The 19,787-nt window shown below is 31.8% G+C and overlaps 1 protein-coding gene across 1 annotated transcript; it reads left to right on the forward strand.

The window, feature by feature from the left end:
• Positions 1-256: 256 nt before the first annotated feature.
• LOC123657218 lies at positions 257-18,920 on the forward strand. Its single transcript, XM_045592796.1, has 20 exons — positions 257-459; positions 669-832; positions 1,125-1,262; positions 1,391-1,590; positions 3,590-3,725; positions 4,493-4,588; positions 4,971-5,192; positions 5,531-5,631; positions 5,854-6,022; positions 6,431-6,594; positions 10,659-10,861; positions 12,246-12,409; positions 14,004-14,141; positions 14,485-14,684; positions 15,514-15,649; positions 15,886-15,987; positions 16,515-16,736; positions 17,424-17,524; positions 17,644-17,812; positions 18,586-18,920. The coding sequence occupies exons 1-20, from the start codon at positions 257-259 to the stop codon at positions 18,750-18,752; spliced, it is 3,195 nt and encodes a 1,064-aa protein (XP_045448752.1). The 3' UTR covers positions 18,753-18,920.
• Positions 18,921-19,787: the final 867 nt, after the last annotated feature.

Here is a 19,787-nt window from a genome sequence, read left to right on the forward strand (position 1 = left end):
GACGATAAGTGAGTGAGTAGGTGAAATTCGCGTAAACATTACAAAAAAATTCTTACATATAAATTATTCCTGTCGAATTTCTTCGATTTCCCTGAGACTCCATTTATTTCCATATTCTATTGTTGTTTCGATATTGGTTCACGCACATATATATATATATATATATATATATATATATATATAGATACATACTTATACTGGTAAATTATGTTATGGTTAAAAGGTGAAGTAATGCGGTATTACCTTTTTGTTGCAGATGATAATCTTACTAATATGGATCGTCGTGCTGGCTGCAGCGGTTACTCTGTACTTACGTCAGACGTACTCCAGGTTTAGTGACTATGGAGTAAAACATTTGAAGGTGGTACCGTTCTTTGGCAATGTGATGAAAGTTTTTCTTCGTCTGGAACATTTTAGTGAGGACTTGACCAAAAATTACCGCACCTTCTCGGACGAAAGGTTCGAAAGCGTAACATTTTAATATGTAGACATGGGTTTGTTAGAAATCACTTTGAAAAATTATTTACTAACCTGCATTAATTTAAGATCTTAATAAAATTTTATTCTTTTAAATATTTTAGTTTAATCACAATAAGAGTTTTATTATAGTATTTTTTTTTTTTGAGATTTACGCGTGTTTTAAATAAAATTCGGCGTGATGTTTTTAGGTATATTGGTAGATATGAGTTTTTAACACCAACTATATTGGTACGAGACCTAGACCTAGTGAAAAAAATCACTATAAAAGACTTTGAGTATTTTCTGGACCACCGAGGTTTCACGGATGAAGTGATTGATCCACTATTCGGAAGAAACATTTTTTCACTGAAAGGTAATTTTTGGTATCTGGAATTATCCTCAAATGAAAGTTACTACTTAAAGCTAATAAAATAGTAATGCACTTCAATCCGGTCGCACACTAATATTTAATTTATTAATAAAAAAAATCTAAAGATATAAAACTCACATTACTCGTATTCATCATATTATGTTTCTTTGTGCAACACACGTAGAAGAAAAAATATTGAATCTCCAAAAATATCCTTTCAATATTTAAACATAGAAACCTACTAGTTTAGTATATTCTGCTAGTCAAGGTCGGCATATTATAATTTTGTGAACAGGTCAGGAATGGAAGGACATGCGTTCAACATTAAGCCCAGCGTTTACTAGCTCCAAGATAAGGCTGATGGTGCCCTTCATGAATGAAGCCGGCGAACAAATGATACAGACATTGAAAAACAAGATAAAAAAATCCGGTGGTAAGATAATAACAACACAAGCTTGAATTTTCTTAAGAACCGAATTAAGTATAAAAAAGAAAGAAAAAAATCCACGACTTTTATTTAAAGATATTTAATATAAACAGTAACCAAAAGATTTCCTTTAGGATGCTTAGACGTAGAGTGCAAAGAATTGACGTCGCGTTACACTAACGATGTGATCGCATCATGCGCGTTTGGCCTCAAAGTGAACTCTCACAACGATGACAAAAATATATTTTATGAAATGGGTAAAAGCGTCTCCACTTTCAGACTTCGACAGATGATGCTCTTTTTTGCTGTATCTGCTTGTCCAAGTCTTGTTCGGGTGAGTTTTTCTTATCTTTCATCAAATAAATTCGCTTCGCTTCGCTTCAGCTTGTAATATCCCACTGCTGAGCATGGGCCTTTCCCCATGTAGGAGATGGATCAGAGCTTAATCCACCACGCTGCTCCAATGCGGGTTGGCGGGTTGGCGGAATTAAATAAATTAGACTACATAAATAAAAAAACGCCTCTGTCTTAATGACCCCTAATATGATATGAAACCTGTGTCAGTCATGTAAAACCTTTATAAAAAATTACTCGTGTGTGGGGCTCGAACCTAAGACCGATATCACATCAGCTAATTGCAATGGTCACTGCACACGGAACCATTTTTTTAGCCATTTGACCTTGAATAACTTTTTAGTCTGTATATATGATCTATATAGGATCTATGTGGAAATTTGACATTTTATTTCTATAAATGTATCCAAGGTCTATACCAAAATTCAACTTCGTATGAGATTTTGTTATTTCTTTATTTGATAATACTAAATTATTTATTTGAGCAGTTAGTCCATAAACTTATTTTTATTTCCTCTGATAAGTATACAAGACATTGGTTTTTATAAACAAACTAAATCTGACTTTAGATAGTAGGATCACGTAAACATTATTGTCGTCTATGTCACGGACGTAATTTTTTTATTACCGAAACAAGTCATATTTTTTACTCTCCCGCCCGCTCTGATGTAGTGGTTCACGCGCCGTATTGGCGCCTGGACACCGGCGATAGCGAATTCAATTCCTGCTCGGAGTATATAGTTGTATATGTACAAATATTTATTTCTGGTCTGTGTGTCCTTGTGGATCTGCCCTCCGTACCTCGGAGTCGGCCGTCGGTCCCGGTTGCTATCATGCCTGATAGCACTAGTTACTCATACTAGGGATATTCGACAACTCCTACATGGAGAAAGAGGGTTATGCTCAGCAATAGGATATTACAAGATGCATCAAGCAATCTAAATGTACTGTACAAATACATATGTATATAAATGAAATGAATCGCTAAATGTAGGTGTGTTTGGTAAGCGCAAAAGTCGAAGACGGCTGAATGAATATGTCTACTTCTTATTTTAAATTTTGTAATAATATGTAAAAGTTTCTTATGGAAAATGAATCAGAAAATTACTCACGGTATCAGATAATTTTGTTTGTTCGAAAATGAAAAAGAAACAGACTTCAATTTACATAAACAAGTACCTAAAACATCGTAGGTAGCCGAAAAAATGTCAATTAAATGCGCATTATTAGGCATAACTCAAAACGGACGGGTCTGATCTTGATCAAGTAATCAAGCAAATACTTACTTTAATATTTTAGGAAATAGGTACTTAAACGAAATAACATGACAAGCACCAACTGTTTTTAAAAAAGAATCATCAAAATCGCTACACCGAGTAAAAGGTTACGAGATAAAAACACATAAAAATACAAGGGAATTGAAAACCTCCTCCTTTTCTTGTAACATTTTTATTTACAAATAAAATTTATAATATTACTACTCAGACTAATCAAAAATATTTAAGACTCACAAAAAATAAGAAGACTGAATTTGTAGTTTAAAAAAAAATAAAGAAATAAGATTATCGGATTAGTCGCTAGATGGCATTGTAAAGTAAATATAAGTTATGTGAGAATTTATCTAGGAATATGAATCTTTATAAGCTTTAAAAATACTGCCTGTATTCTTACAGTGGTATTATTTAATCATTTTTAGTTCAACCTATGTTTCAGATTATTTAAAAAAACGTTACCTTTTACATTTCTCAACTGACCCAACAGAAGTCATTTTCTTAAAGTTTCTAATTTTTGGATTATTCCTATTATTATTGATATTTATTTATTATTCCTTAAGAATAAATTTCTACTGGAAAGGTTATAAAAATATAGCCGTATTGATTTATCTGTTTTCGAGCTTTGCGCTTAGTAATTGATTACGGATTACTTTTTGTTTTTAAGTATTGAAGATTTCATTTTTTCTTTATTATTATTTATTACAGAAACTAAAACTGACGTTATTTCCAAAACGAACTAAAGATTTCTTTATTGATATCGTGCAAAGAACAATGAAGGATAGAGAAGATCAAAACATTATCAGACCAGATATTATACATTTACTGATGGAGGCTAAGAAGGGTAGGTTGAAAACTTAAAATGACTCAATTTTATACATTTGGTGTCTTGAACCTTCTCTTCGAGTCATTTAATATTATTTCAGAAGATTTTATGATAGAATAGTAGTGAATGCAGTTATGGTGTCACCATGTTTGGAAGTTCACTCGTAATTGAATAAGTTTTAGTTTTAATAAACATGAACTTGAACCTAAACTAAAACCTAATAAAAATTTTTTTATCAAAGCGCCATCTGTCAGTAAATAATTTAACTAAATCGTAGTTTATGCCACGTAATGTTATTGTAGTTTGTATCCCGTATAACAGATGACGCTATAGGTATATTTATAGATATACCAGCTTGGTGAGAGGCCTATGCCCAACAATGGGAAGTTAAAGGCTGAATATTTATGTTTTATCAGAATGATTTATTATTAGTTTATCTTACGTATAAATCCTAGTGATGATAAAAACAAACTACTGTACGGTGTAATGGAGACAGTTTCTGAATTTGTAAGTCGATGAACTTATAATAATTTGTTGCCAACACTCGTCTTTTAATCATAGGTGAACATTACTTGAAACCACGGACTACGTCTTTTTTTATTATTGCCACTGAAAAATACACGTCTTTTTTTGTTGAATTTTTTAAAGTTTAGTTCTATTATTGTAACGACTAAAACATTAGCATTATACAATTATTAAAAGTTCCCATATGGTACTTACATTCTTTTCTGTCACAATGAATTTAATATACCTAAGTCTAAAAATATATATTTTTATTTTTATAGGAAAATTATCACATGGTGATACGGCAAGCCGTGACCGAGATACTGGATTTGCAACTGTCGAAGAATCACTCATTGGCAAGAAGAAAACAAGCAGAAGTTAGTATTTTATTAAAATTCCGTTCACAAGTTCTTATATCAACTTGATACGAAACATGATTATAAAAAAAGTTTCAAAGGGTCAACAAAGAATACTTCATTATGCCGTACATTTGCCAATATTAATCTAAACTATTAAGTATACCTACCCGAAGACGGGCAGCAGCGTCTTCGGTGCGACAAAGCCAGTACTGCGGTCACCAACCCGCTTGCCCAGCGTGGTGACTATGGGCAAAACACATGAGTTCACGTTATTTTTGGCGTAAACTTGCCTATGTCCAGCAGTGGACTGTATAGGCTGTAATGATGATAACGATGATTAAATATGCCAATAAAAATTTGACAGTTGTATCATTTAAATAAATCTTATTTATTTTACCAGCATGGTCAGACATCGATCTAATTGCTCAAGCTGTTTTATTCTTCATCGCTGGCTTCGAACCGATATCAACAACAATGTCCTTTGCTTTATTGGAACTGGCAAAACACACTGAGATTCAGGAGCGACTTGTAAAAGAGATCAAAGAACACCATGCTAAGAATGGCGGAAAAATTAACTTTAATTCCATACAGACTATGGCCTTCTTGGATATGGTAGTTTCGGGTAAGTTACACCTCCTAGAAGAGATGGCGATGTTTTTACGAATTTCATAAATCAAACTATGTTGAAATAAATGATATATGAAATATATTAACAAAAAGTAAACGTGAGAAATCCCATAAGTAATAGAAGAAATAGTGAATTATTTATTATCTTAAAATTAGCAGAAGAGGCTTTTGATAAGAAGTGGGAATCTTATAACCATTTAATTGGGTTTTTATTCGGTTTCATTCCGTCTTATTCTATTTTATTAAAGAGTAGGTACCTTCTAATTTTGCTTTTTAAGTTGATTAGACTGAACATTGTTTATATTTACCAATTTTAAGTATACTTATTTACAGAAATACTTCGACTGTGGCCACCAGCTGTAGGAACTGAAAGAGTTTGTGTTAGAAATTATAATTTAGGGAAACCTAATAACAAAGCAGAAAAAGATTTTTTTGTAAGTACTTCGAAACAAGTGATATTGTATTATCAAATAAATAAAAAAATGAGGTTGCTTTTGTCCACAAGACTGAACTAAAACTTCTTTAGCGCATGTAACTTATCCGTTCGCCTCACCCATCACGCTTTTTGTAACGTTCTCATCGCGCATTCACCAGCTTATTCCAAAGAAGTTTTACTTCAAAAATACATGCATTATTATTATTTTTGCATTTTTTAGATACGAAAAGGTGAAAATATCTGGTTGCCGATTTGGTGTTTCCATCGCGATCCAAATTACTTTCCGAATCCTGAAAAGTTTGACCCTGAACGTTTTTCTGAAAAAAATAGACACAAAATAAACACAATGGCGTATATGCCTTTTGGTTTGGGCCCTAGAAATTGTATCGGTAAGACCTGTTTGTTTGAAAATGTTTCTTCTCGCTATTAACCCAAATCAAACATAAAGAACCATGAATAGACTTGAGATGTGATATTGTATTATATTGTAATTATTATTATATTAACTTCTAAGTTTGTGCCTTAAGAGCATCTATTTAAAGCAAAATAAAAAGAAATAAATCCAATCGCTTAAATATGCTTCTACTGGATAACTAATTTTTCTTCTTTAATTATCTTTAAAATAAAATAAAAACTTGCTCATCACCAACTTTTTTCTATTTCGTATGTTACAAGTTTGGTGACAAAGTCGATGTTTAATAAGATTATACAAAGAACTAAAAATCCGCTAAATTACATTTTTTTATGTTCATTTTAGGGCTAACAATTTCAAATTAGACTAAATATTTCAATTTCAGGTTCAAGGTTCGCTTTATGTGAACTGAAGGTTCTGCTGTATCAAATTATACTACACTTCGAAGTATCTCCGTCAGATAAAACTGTATTTAATGGAAAACTCGATACCGATTCATTAAATCCAATTCACAAAAACGGATATTGGTTAAAATTTAAATGCCGCTATTGACAGTTTTGGAAACCAGTAAATTTCTCAATAACTAATTTAATATTATTTTTGTAGGGGAACTCTAACTATATGTATATTTTGTCTAAATTGACTAGAATAAGTTGATACGTTGATTCGACAAATAATACACAATTTCATATCTGTAGATGGTGAAATATATTTAATAGATAATAATTATAAATAGTTTTTACGAAAACAATTTTGTTTTTCATTTAGCCCTTAAAGCAATTTGTCTGCCTTTAAGGACAAATGCATAATTTTAATTTGTGTGTTCTCAAAACATTCACCGAATTTGTCCCTTAAAGAATTTGAAGTACAAAGACGCATCTTACCTTCTAGCACTCAATTTTAACAGTGCTCTAATCGTAGCAGTAAGGTTAATTTATTTGAATGTTGAGAATTTGACGATAATCGGCTTAGTGTCTTTAACTGCAAAATTAGTTATGATGGTCAAATGTTATATCAAAATAATTGAGATTTTGTATGAAAGTGTGTCTTATTTTTGCATAAACCTTTATTTCTGGACTGCTTTTCAAAAGATAAATATTATTTTAACTTTTATTGTTAGACCCGGTTAGGTATTGACTATAAATAAATAAATAAGTAAAATCGTCCAGTCTCAACGTAATTTTTACGCCTCAAGATATCTAATGTTTTCCTGTCATATCGGAAAAAGTAGAAGTATAAAATTTTATTACTGGGATTTTTGAATATCTGATATGATATTTAAAAATGTTTAGAATTCCTAATGTGTGGGTAACACAAAAATAAAATCGTACATATTTATTACTAGGATTTTGATCGCATGTAACATAAATAGGTATGTTATAATAATAATAATAATATACTTTATTGCACATTTAAATAAAGAACAAAATTAAAATTACAAGCAATTATAGTAACAAATTGTACAACCAGGCGATCTTATTGCTAAAAAGCAATTTCTTCCAGACAACCTGATATTGCTTTTCAGATGGGCAGGTGGTATATAGATTTAAAAAAGTAAAAGAAAAGAAATATAATATATACCAAATATATAATACATTATACACATACGTACGAAATGAAAAATAAATAAATATAAACATTTACATACACACTAATATATAAATACATTAATCGTATAATATATAGATTCATGGCAAATTTAATGATCTTTTATCAATTGGTATAAATAGGTATGTATTCCAGCGTTTGCGTAGTATTGTTTTTGCACCACTGCTGCGAACAGTCTGGTAGGTCTAGCGCATGAAAGGTGAACTATAAACGTACTTACCTATATAAACAGGTCCTAAATTTTGGTCAGATAATGATTATACACTACTTTAGCCCCTACTTGTGATTTCACAAATTTATACGCGAGCGAAGCCGCTGGCAACTTCAACTATATACCTATATAAATACAAATATTACACCCAAACTCCGGCGGGGAACGCAAGCCGCGGAGCAGAGCAGGGCTACTACATGCTGCGCCAACAATAGGCTAATCATGGGTGTATACTTATTGTGATACTACAGATAAATACAAATACTTAGTTTATCAGTTGAGTACGGTGCACCGGTGAATCAACAAGTAGTGCTATTACGTTTGTTTATTCGTTCGTGTAATCTTTGAAACTAGTTACTTTAAGTAACAAAGAAAATACAACATAAATTGTATATAAATATATCGTAAGTAATGTTTGAATTATATTCTTTGTTGAAGTTTTAATAATTACATATGGATATTTTTTTATATCAAGTAATTCACTACAGACATTTATTTTGCAAAATATAAATTGTGAAATTAATTAGTTATAATTTTTGACATTAATGAGTACATATTATATTTAATTATCAATATTCTAAAGAATTAAAACACAGATGCTCTAAATTCTTACTTATTTTGATTCTTCAAATTGTTACATTACACGCCTTTGTTTAAATGGCAGATTGTATTTTATTTTGCGAAATATTTGTTAATACATATATGCAAGAATATAAATGAATAAAATAAAAAAATTGGAATCATTTATTTTATTTATCCAAGAAATATTTTTCCAAGAAGCGTCTTGTCTGTCAAACGAAAATTGTCAAAATTTTTAGTCATGGGAATTCACAATACAATGCGATTTAACTATTTTTGTGCAATTTGTCACACAATTTAGTTAAGTGTTTACAATTTGTCCTTTGTTATTTAGAATAACTTATTCAACTCCTAAAATATTACATGAGACGTATTTTGGCGTGATGTCATTCTCATTGAGGCAACTACCTACTTAATTTAATTTTGCAATTAATTTTTTATTCACATCGTTTGGTGACAATCGCTCATTTCGCGATAGCATCGCCTTTGTTTTTTAATTATTATTGATATTTGAAGTACAATCTATACTTATAATAAAACTATGAAAAGGTCCATTCTGTATGATTAAAAAATATTTTTTTAAAGAGCACGTATTAATGTTGACTGGCATAAAATACAGTAGCATTTATGTTTATTTATTAATTATTTATTTAATACCTCAAAACACCTTTAAATTTACATTAGTAAAAAAAACAAGTCTACTTTTGACCAGACGACTGAAGTTAAACTTCTTTAGCTCCGTCTACTATTTAACCATATTATTTTTTATCGTTCATTTTTTAAATGCACTAAAATTATCATAATCTATACATATAATAAAATGGTAGGAAAGTCAAAACTGTACATTGAATATTTTTTTAAAGAATACTTTGGGGAATAATCTACAATCGATACCGAAGCCAAAAATATGGTTTTTAGAATTTTTGTCTGTTTGTCTGTTTGTCTGTATGTATGTCCGGGATAAACTCAAAAAGCACTGCATGGATTTACTTCAAATTTGGCACGAATATTATTAAGAAGTCGGGTCAACATATAGGCTACATATTATCATGCTATCACCTACCGGGAACGAACAGTGAACCTTTATTCCCTCAACACATTCTGTAACAACGTGTAATCTAACGACGCATATTTGAATGTTGTTGTTATTATGTTAATAACCATGCTATAAGCTAGCTTTACACTATAAAAATCACGCAATATAAGTAACTAAGCCGATTAATATAATTAAATGAATATACGTAGACAAGACAATTTTAAAGCAGCGCCATCTATGAGATTTTTCTGTAGATATGAAATGTAAAGAAGAAACGGGTAAATGAATGTTTTTTTTAAAGGTATAATCGTAGTTATTTTTGGTGCTGTATAGCGTTCGCGCAGACGACGTCGCGGGCAGCAGCTAGTTACACATAAAAATTGAATCTGAAAATAGTTTTGCACGCACATTTTTATTGAAATTCTACTATGAATAAAATGCTAATTTAATTATTTATTTTTATTTTATTTACTTTAATATATATAGTAATATACGAAGCGTACCTACCTTAATTTCTTCACTAACTTACATCTCCCTCTCAACTTGATTTCCCCTCCACCGATCACACTTTTCGTAATGCTCTCGTCACGCATTCACCAGCTTACTCTCCAAGTCCAGCGAGCGTTAAGAATTTTTACATCAATGACAATGTTCTAATATATAAAAAAACCCCTGCAAAGGTGGCCTTATCTCTAACAGTGATCTCTTACAGATCACTTTAAGAACCAAATTCAGTAGAGAAAATTTTGACGACATAAACAATAAACCTTGTATATTAATTAAATTAATGAATACTGTTGATAAAAATGTGGTTTGCCATAGTCAATTATTGTCGAATAGACCTGATTATAATTTTGCATCAATGATATTTTTTTAACACCTTCAATCAATCAATCAATCAATCAACTCAGCCTCTCGCAGTCCACTGTTGGACATAGGCCTCCACAAGTTCGCGCCAAAAAATGGCGTTAACTCATGTGTCAGGCTGGGCAGGCGGGTTGGTGACCGCAGGGCTGGCTTTGTCGCACCGAAGATGCTGCTGCCCGTCTTCGACCTGGGTATTTTTACGTCACGCTGTGCTTAAGAAATTATATTTTGAAATATAAGGCGTATTTCATATCTTGTTTCAAAGTCCTGTTTTTGAAAGAACTGCGTAACATATTGTTTTATATTTCGTAGATGATAATATTTCTTACGTGGACCGCAGTGCTGGTTGCGGTGCTGTTTCTATACTTCCATAAAACCTACTCCAGGTTTAGTGAATATGGAGTGAAGCATACGAAGGTGGTGCCCTTGTTTGGAAATATGCTGAATTTGTTATTACGGAAGGAGCATTTTACTGATGCGTTAACTAATGGTTACAATACCTTTGCTGAAGAAAGGTTTGATATTTTAATAACATTTACTTTTAACCTGGTTGATAAATGAAGATTTTCAGATCAGTCATCAAATGATAGCGATCTTCAGATTTTCTGTTTGTAATTCACTATTATAATAAGAAAAATAAATTCTTTATTTGAGCCAAATATTTTTACAATTTCTGAACCCGCTAAACAGTTTATCGGCGGAATTAATGCTTGTCGTCATGTATTAAACAATATATATTTTTTGTATGTTCGATGTTTGTTTGACATTATACTAAATTAGTCATACTTTGTAAACATAACCTATATCAACATAATACGAGTATGTAGGTCTACGAATATCGTGTTACAAGGAAATAATAATTTTTAAGGCACTTAAAATCTGTTACGAGATGCATATTTCGTCAAGGCTATATTTACAAAGACTTAACATGTAATATATTAAATCGATAATTTTTAATAATCGTTGTTTACAACATTGTGGTGGAGATGTAATAATAATATAATACAGAATGTTGCGTGTTCATATCACGTCGGGATCGCAAATTTTAAATTTAGCTATAAAACATTTCTTTCGCTATTTTAATAAAACTTTTTGTATCACAAATTACGTTTAATAATTATTTAGACTCACATTGCTGTTGTTTATTTTTTCAATTTTCAAGAATTTTATACAGACTTCTTTGACTATATTGTATTTATATATAAAAATGCAATTGAAAAACCCTTGCGTTCCCAGAAATTAGTTCCCCACATGATAGGAAGAATGTAACGCCAGTGTGGGTAGTTCGCCACGAATGTATTGTACGTTTCATCAATACTTATATACAGAGTTCGATACAATAATAGCGTGATCTAAATGACGCCTCGCGCCATCTACTAAATCAAAAAGCTATACATAGTAACGCCATATAGTGGTACATAGCCTACCTCATTAACTAAGCAAAAAATAAAATTATAGTTAAGATTTTGGAATGAGCTGTATAAAAATATTCAGGCTTTGACAAAAACTACTGGCATTCAAAGACTCCTATTTATTAATCAAAATAAATATAGTTATATTATCAATGACGATAGGCGCATTTGTATAAACCATCTTTACTCGCGAGTGAATAGGTTACTTCTAGGTAAGCGTGCTCCATCCTATACCGCATTTTCACTTATTGTCAGGTGAAATAGTGGTCAAACGCAAGCCTATCATTGTATTAAAAAAAGCCATACCGATGTTTCCGGACTAAGAATTTTATACTGAAGCTAAAGAAGTAAAGAATTAAGTGATTGATTGTTTCAGCCTGTAACATCGCACTGCTGAGCATAGGCATATTTTCTCGTTTGTGTACATAGATTTGGAGTCGAGGAGTAAAAATGTTAAATACTTATTTATATTTTATTATGTTTAAAGATTTGTCGGTACTTATCAATTTACAACGCCAATAACAATTATACAAGACTTAGAATTAGCGAAGAAAATTGCAGTGAAAGACTTTGAGTATTTCCTCGATCGTCGGGGCTTCTCCGATGAATACGGGGATCCTTTATTCGGAAGAAATCTTTTCTCACTAAAAGGTATCTAAATGTTTTTACAGTTATTTTGAAGTAAGATACGGTGCAATTATTAAGTAAATATAATTAGATTTTCGTTTAAGTAATCACAAGTATGTGAGATATGTATATGTACGAATATGATAAACTTATAATTAAATTCTTAATCACATGGTCTCATCTATTCATTTTTAACCGACTTCCAAAAAAGGAGGAGGTTCTCAATTAGATTGTATTTTTTTTTTTATGTATGTTACATCAGAACTTTTGACCGGGTAGACCGATTTCGACAAATTTTGTTTTAATCGAAAGGTGGTATGTGCCAATTGGTCCCATTTAAATTTATTTGAGATCTAATAACTACTTTTCGAGTTATTATCTAATAATGCGTTTTTACTTGACGCTTTTTTCGTCGACCTACGTTGTATTATACTGCATAACTTTCTACTGGATGTACCGATTTTGATAATTCTTTTTTTGTTGGAAAGGGAATATCCCTAGTTTAGTATCATGATAAGAAAACCAGGATCTGATGATGGGATCCCAGAGAAATCGAGGGAAATTCTTGAAAATCCGCAATAACTTTTTACTGGGTGTACCGATTTTGATAATTCTTTTTTTGTTGGAAAGAAAATATCCTTAGTTTAGTACTATGATAAGGAAACCAGGATCTGATGATGGAATCCCAGAGAAATCGAGGGAAACTCTCAAAAATCCGCAATAACTTTTTTACTGGGTGCATCGATTTTGATAATTTTTAATTTAATCAAAAGCTGATGTTTATCATTTGGTCACATATAAATTTTATCGAGATCTGATAACTACTTTTTGAGTAATCTTTGATAACGCGTAGTTGCTTGACTATTTTTTCGTCGATCTTCGTTATATTACTTGTTGATGTAATTGAAGTCGGTTTTTTTTTTTCGTTTGCGAGCAAACACAATTATTATTTCATTGAGAATTAAATGTCCTAAGCAGAAATACGCCTAAGAATAGACATATTCTCTCCTGCTTTTCATTAAGCTAGATTTTAGGTAAAACAATACCTCTTGTCTATTATTAGTGGCAATGATAGTAATTACAAATACAAGTAATAATAGGTACTTTATCCTACAATTATTTATTATATTTTATTTTTGTTTAAGTGGCTTTTAAAGCACGTTTAAATCATCATTTTCAAAATATTAGATTAATTAATTCATAAATTATTGGTAATATGAGGCTACCGTCTATTTATAATGAAGATTCTACTGAAAAGAATCAGCAAAAACTCAGCAGCTACTCTTTTATTCTTTAAAAAAAATGTCACTCATTATAGCTTCATTCACCTTACATGAAGTACAGCGGCACTAAATCCACATAAAATTATCTTTGTCATTAAGTAATCTAATTGATAACCGAATAATACGCGTTAACTATTAGAACCGTTTCAATATAAACTCTAAGTTTATTTTTTAGGAGTTGTTAAATCGCTTTTGCGATTTTATTGTATATGTATACATATGCGTATACCTTGACCCACAAAGAAAACGTTTAATCCTGTGAATCACATGCATATGAAGAGAATAATACATTAATGTAATATTTAAAGCTTACAGTATATTAATAAATTTTATAGGACAGGAATGGAAGGACATGCGTTCGACTTTAAGTCCGGCATTTACAAGCTCCAAAATAAAGCTGATGGTGCCTTTAATGGAGGAAGTGGGCGAGCAGATGATAAGAGCACTGAAGAAGAAGATCGAGACAGCTGATGGTAATTTAACAAAAGGAAAACGCATAAAAGTCTTACATTAATTTATTGCAATTTCTGAAATCGGTACATTTTAATTTCATAATCACAAAATTTTATTTAATTAATTAAATTTTCGTTTCAACACAACACAACACCCCCCCCCCCCCCTTTCTCCAGGAGCTCTGAATACTTTTCTCACATCAAAAGCACAATGTTACTTGAATGCTATACTATTTGGTTGTGTTTTTTCTGTAAGGTTTACGTACTTCCTCAGTTGAGCTGCTCTAACATTTGCCTGCATAGTACATACAGTAAGAGGTACAATGTAAGATTTACAATAATCTTGAAGCATTTAAGTTTACAGGCCACATAGATTTGGACTGCAAGGATTTGACTTCACGTTACGCTAACGATGTGATCGCTTCCTGCGCATTCGGTCTCATAGTGGATTCTCACACTAACGAGAATAATAAATTTTATGAAATGGGCAAAAAAGCGTCTACTTTCAACTTTCGACAAATTTTGATAGCTCTTGCGATGACTGTTTGTCCAACTGTAGTTAAGGTAATTTCAATAAAAACAACAAAAAATATATTCAACCAAAATTGTATTCGCTCCCATCTTCCAACTAAATGTATCGCAAATTATGAATGAAATACATTAGCTTTATGTTAAAAACTAAAACAAACAAAAACAGCTTTACGTGTTCTCCGAGACGTTGCAAGGAGATCTGTAGGTTAAGCATCCAAAAAACAGATACTTGTGCAAATACAATATATGGTAGTATGGTAAGTAATAATTATGACTTCAAATCTAGTATAAAAAAGAAAAAAAATACCTACTGATATCTGTTGTGAGTGAGATTTGACGTAAACCACCGTCGGTAAAAAAACGCGCCAATCTCATACAACTTCATATGATGTAAGCATTTGTTCGAAGGATAAACATACTTGTCATGCGTAATTAATTTGTGTCTTAATTTTAAAGCTGTATTGTCTGTAGCCACACAGCTGTGTGGCTACGGCACTAAAGAATTTAGCCACCCCCTCTCTTCCCGTGGGTGTCGTAAGAGGCGACTAAGGGATAACAAGGTTCCACAACCACCTTGGAACTTAAGAAGCCGACCGATGGCGGGATAACCATCCAACTGCTGGCTTTGAAATACACAGGCCGAAGACGGGCAGCAGCGTCTTCGGTGCGACAAAGCCAGTAAGTACTGCGGTCACCAACCCGCCTGCCCAGCGTGGTGACTATGGGCAAAACACATGAGTTCACGTTATTTTTGGCGTAAACTTGTGGAGGCCTATGTCCAGCAGTGGACTGTATAGGCTGTAATGAATGAATGAATGAAATTGTCTGTGCTTTGAATATATTTGAATTTACTCTCTTGCAGAAATTAAATATAAGTTTCCTATCAAAAGAAACAAAAGATTTTTTTATCGATCTTGTACAAACTACAATGAAGGATAGAGAAACCCATAATATAATAAGACCAGATATGATTCATTTACTTATGGAGGCTAAAAAGGGTAAGTCGTAATATATAAAATGATGTACAAAATAAATATATAAATAAATTTCGCATACACACACGGTCGTTTGTTTCTAAGGAACTTAATGCTTTTGCGTTATTAATCTACGTTTCTACACCATATTACGTGAGATTGGAAAAATCGACTGTACGCTGTTGGTAGAACACAAAACAAATAAAAAATCATCAATTGATAGGTATAGTATATAGACACTATTTGGTTTCTTTTGACAGGAAATTTATCACACGACGGCAAAGGAAGTGATGAATGTGAACGAGACACCGGATTCGCAACTGTTGAAGAATCTTCTGTTGGAAAGAAAACTAATAATAGAAGTCAGTATCCCTTTTTTGAATACAAAACATCGTAATTTTTCAAACTTTAGTGGTCACTATTGACACTTTAATTTTACGGGATTTGACTCGATTGTCATTTTGAATTTTTTTTCTATATGAGTACCTAATATTTAAACAAGTCAATGAACCTGACACTGACCTGTTAAACTGAGATAATTAAATTCGATTTCTAAATGTCATTAGATCTAATTCTTTATTTGTTACAATACTTATAAGTAGTCGTCAAAATCGGTCGTCAGTCGCTAAAAAAAGTTCACACACACTTCAAAATACATACTTTTTCTTTGCGTGTGTGAGTGTTATTTTCAGTACGAATTTTTTGTTTTCGTAGACATGTATAGCCATTTAGTCTATATTTATGTTATAGACATGCTAAGTGATGTTAAGGGTAACGCTTTAACGATAATAACAAAATTGTCATTTGCTTTTGTCATAAAATTAGCTGTTATTGTAGTGTTTCGCTCTATAGTACATATAATTGTATCAATTTCCTTTTTTTTCACCAGCGTGGTCTGATATCGACTTAATAGCTCAAGCCATCCTCTTCTTCATTGCTGGTTTCGACACAGTATCAGCTTCTATGTGCTTTATGCTGTACGAGCTGGCTCGTAACCCTGAAGTTCAAGAGCGATTAGCGCAAGAGATCAAAGAGCATAATATTAAAAATGGTGGAAAACTAACATTCACTTCCATCCAAAATATGTCTTATATGGATATGGTTGTTTCAGGTAATATTTTTTTATAACCTTTGGAAAATATTATATGCATCAAGGTCTTACGTATACATGTATACCTACATACTAAAAATAATAAGGATTTAATTTTCAAATAAGTGGAACTATTCTGTTGTTACTTTTGGTTAGATTTTTTTTTACGTAGTGGCAAATTTTTATCATATTTATTTTTACGATATAATACAAAATTTTTATTCCACTATTTAAAGAGTATTTTTTTATCAATATGGTACGAAAATATAATATACGAATATACGACAGTATAATGTTTACTCGCAAAAGAAAAAAAACGACTTTTATTAAATGGACTAGTAAATTATTAGAGATAACTCAAAAAGCACTAGTCAGATCTCGATCAAATTTAAATAAGAACACATGACAAGAAGCATTTTCCGATATGAAAAGAAATTATCAAAATCTGTCCACCCAGCTATGAGATATAATGTAACGTAGATCGACGAAAAAATAGTTAAGTCAATACGCATTATAAGTGATAACTTAAATTAGTCATAACTATCTCAATTCAAAAGACACGTACAACCTTTTGATTTAAAAAAAATCATCGAATCGGTCAACCCACGTAAAAGTTCTGAGGTAACATATAGAAAAAAAATCGAATAACAGTTGAATTGAGAATCTCCGTAGTTTTTAGAAGTCGGTTAAAAATGAGTTATCTTGCAGAAACACTTCGTCTGTGGTCGCCAGGTATAGCAATGGAAAGAAAGTGTGTCAAAGATTATAACTTAGGAAAACCCAATAGCAAAGCTGAAAAAGATTTTATTGTAAGTAATCGAAAATTGTTGAAAAAAAAATAATTCATCTAGATATATAAAAAAATGTTTGTTTGTAGGGTACAGCTAATGTTTTATAAAACTTATTTCACATTTTCTAACTATTTCAGATTAAAAAAGGAGAGATAGCATGTATACCAGCGTGGTGCTTCCAACGTGATCCCAAATTATTTCCGAATCCTGAAAAGTTTGATCCTGAACGTTTTTCCGAAGAAAACAAACACAATATTAACACTGCGGCTTACATACCTTTTGGCATTGGTCCTAGGAATTGTATCGGTGAGATATTTATTATTTTGTGACGTTTATCGTTTTAGGTTTTTTATTACATATAGGTATCTTAACGCATATTAAAACTGGGGAAAGGGGCCTATGCCCAGTTGTGGAATATTACACGCTGAAGCGAAATTTTAATGCATTTAATAAGTTTGCATTTTAAAGTACCTATTTGCATCGCGTGCCTAGTTTTGTCATATTATCTATATCACCTTTGTAGAGTCTAATAGACTCTAAAGAAATACTGTCTGTGATAGACCGCTTTTCACTTTGTTAAGTTTTGTAAATTATTGTCATTTACTTTCAGATAACTAACTAACGTATCTAAAAAAAAGTGCGTGGATACAAAATACACATCTCAGAAGTGAAACTTTGTTGGCAAACTAATTTTTAAGTCTCGTTTATATTTTTACAAATGCTAAAGCCTTAGATCTATCCAGAACCATCTAGTTAGTTTGCAATGTAATAGTATCGATATTAACGTAACAACCTTTATGGTTTCTGTATACACGCTAGGTGGCTCTGTTGTTCGACAAAAACGTTGCACATCTTCGTGGCTCTAATATTATTATTATTGCGTTTCATTCGGAGTAATTTTACCTTCATACGCCTAAAAAAGTTTCACTTCAATAACATTCTTCCTCATAAGAAAATTTGTTTTATTAGTTATAGATTCGTTGCTTGTGTTGCGTTTATGAAAGTGATTTCGCCAATAAATTGTATGTATTGAAAAGGATTTTCTTATCATTAAAATAATTTAACATCTCACACTTCAGGTTCAAGGTTCGCTCTGTGCGAGATGAAGGCTTTTGTGTACCACATTTTACTGCATTTTGAAATATATCCTGGAGAAAAAACTACCCTTACTGGAGAACTTGACCGAAATGCATTTACGCTTACACTTAAAGGTGGACATTGGCTGAGGTTTAAATGCCGTAACTAAGTTACATCGTGATAGTGATATTTCAAACATTAATTTGCTAAAATTATAAATATATATACCTATATAAAAAAAGTATTTTTTCTTTTGTTCCCTTTTTTGATTGAATTTACCTAATTCAGCTAGGTAAATAAGATAATATCACATATAAGTGATATGCGCTACTTTGAATATAAAAAATTACAAAAGACATCCCATAATTAGATATGATAATCCATCGCTTAATGGGGGTTGACGATTTAATTCTAATAGTTTTCATTTCATTTCTGGTGTTGATTTAGTAAAAAAAGGTTGATGTACCTGTTACGGTGATGGGACGTTGGGCAAGCGGTCATTAATTCGATTCTTACTTATCATAATTTTTTTTGTAATGATGATACTCTTTTGTTTTTTACCGACATTATTGTTATTAATTTTTCATGTAAACGACTCTATGTTTTTAATGATAAATAAATATTCTTTAAATCTAACATGTTTGTTGCGGAGAAAAGACCGCAGTTTTCGACGCCTTAGGGCCATCACTTGTCTGGTCTCACGCCTCATAGTGTCTTCCAGAATATCGCACACAGGCGCAAATACTAAGGACGAATGTCCCGTCCAAATTCGTCTGCAGTCTTCGATTTGAAAAAGAAAAGGTGTCAACAGATGATGACTGGAAGTTTGTGGTTGCGTTCTATGAATTTCCGGACTCCCATTATTGGATGCCTTATAATAAATACTCAGGGTAATACATCACTAAATTAATATTATTAAAAAAAAAAACTTCCGATAGTAACAGGCAATTCGCAAGGCAAGTCGCTATCATGTTGTTCGAGCAGATTTAGAACCCGATGCTACATTTCCGTCTAATCTACTAAACTGTAATATTTTGATATCACGTGAAATCCTCGCGGTAAACAAGAATTCGGTACAAATGCAGAGCGTTTAAAGCCACCATAACTAACATTCAGCGCCAATACGAGTGAAACAAGGCTAATTGTAAGAGCAGTGATAGCTTATATGTACACGAATTCTGGAATTTACGTTTTTTAGTTCACC

This window comes from Melitaea cinxia, chromosome 10, assembly GCF_905220565.1.
Source record: "Melitaea cinxia chromosome 10, ilMelCinx1.1, whole genome shotgun sequence".
Lineage (NCBI taxonomy): Eukaryota > Metazoa > Arthropoda > Insecta > Lepidoptera > Nymphalidae > Melitaea > Melitaea cinxia.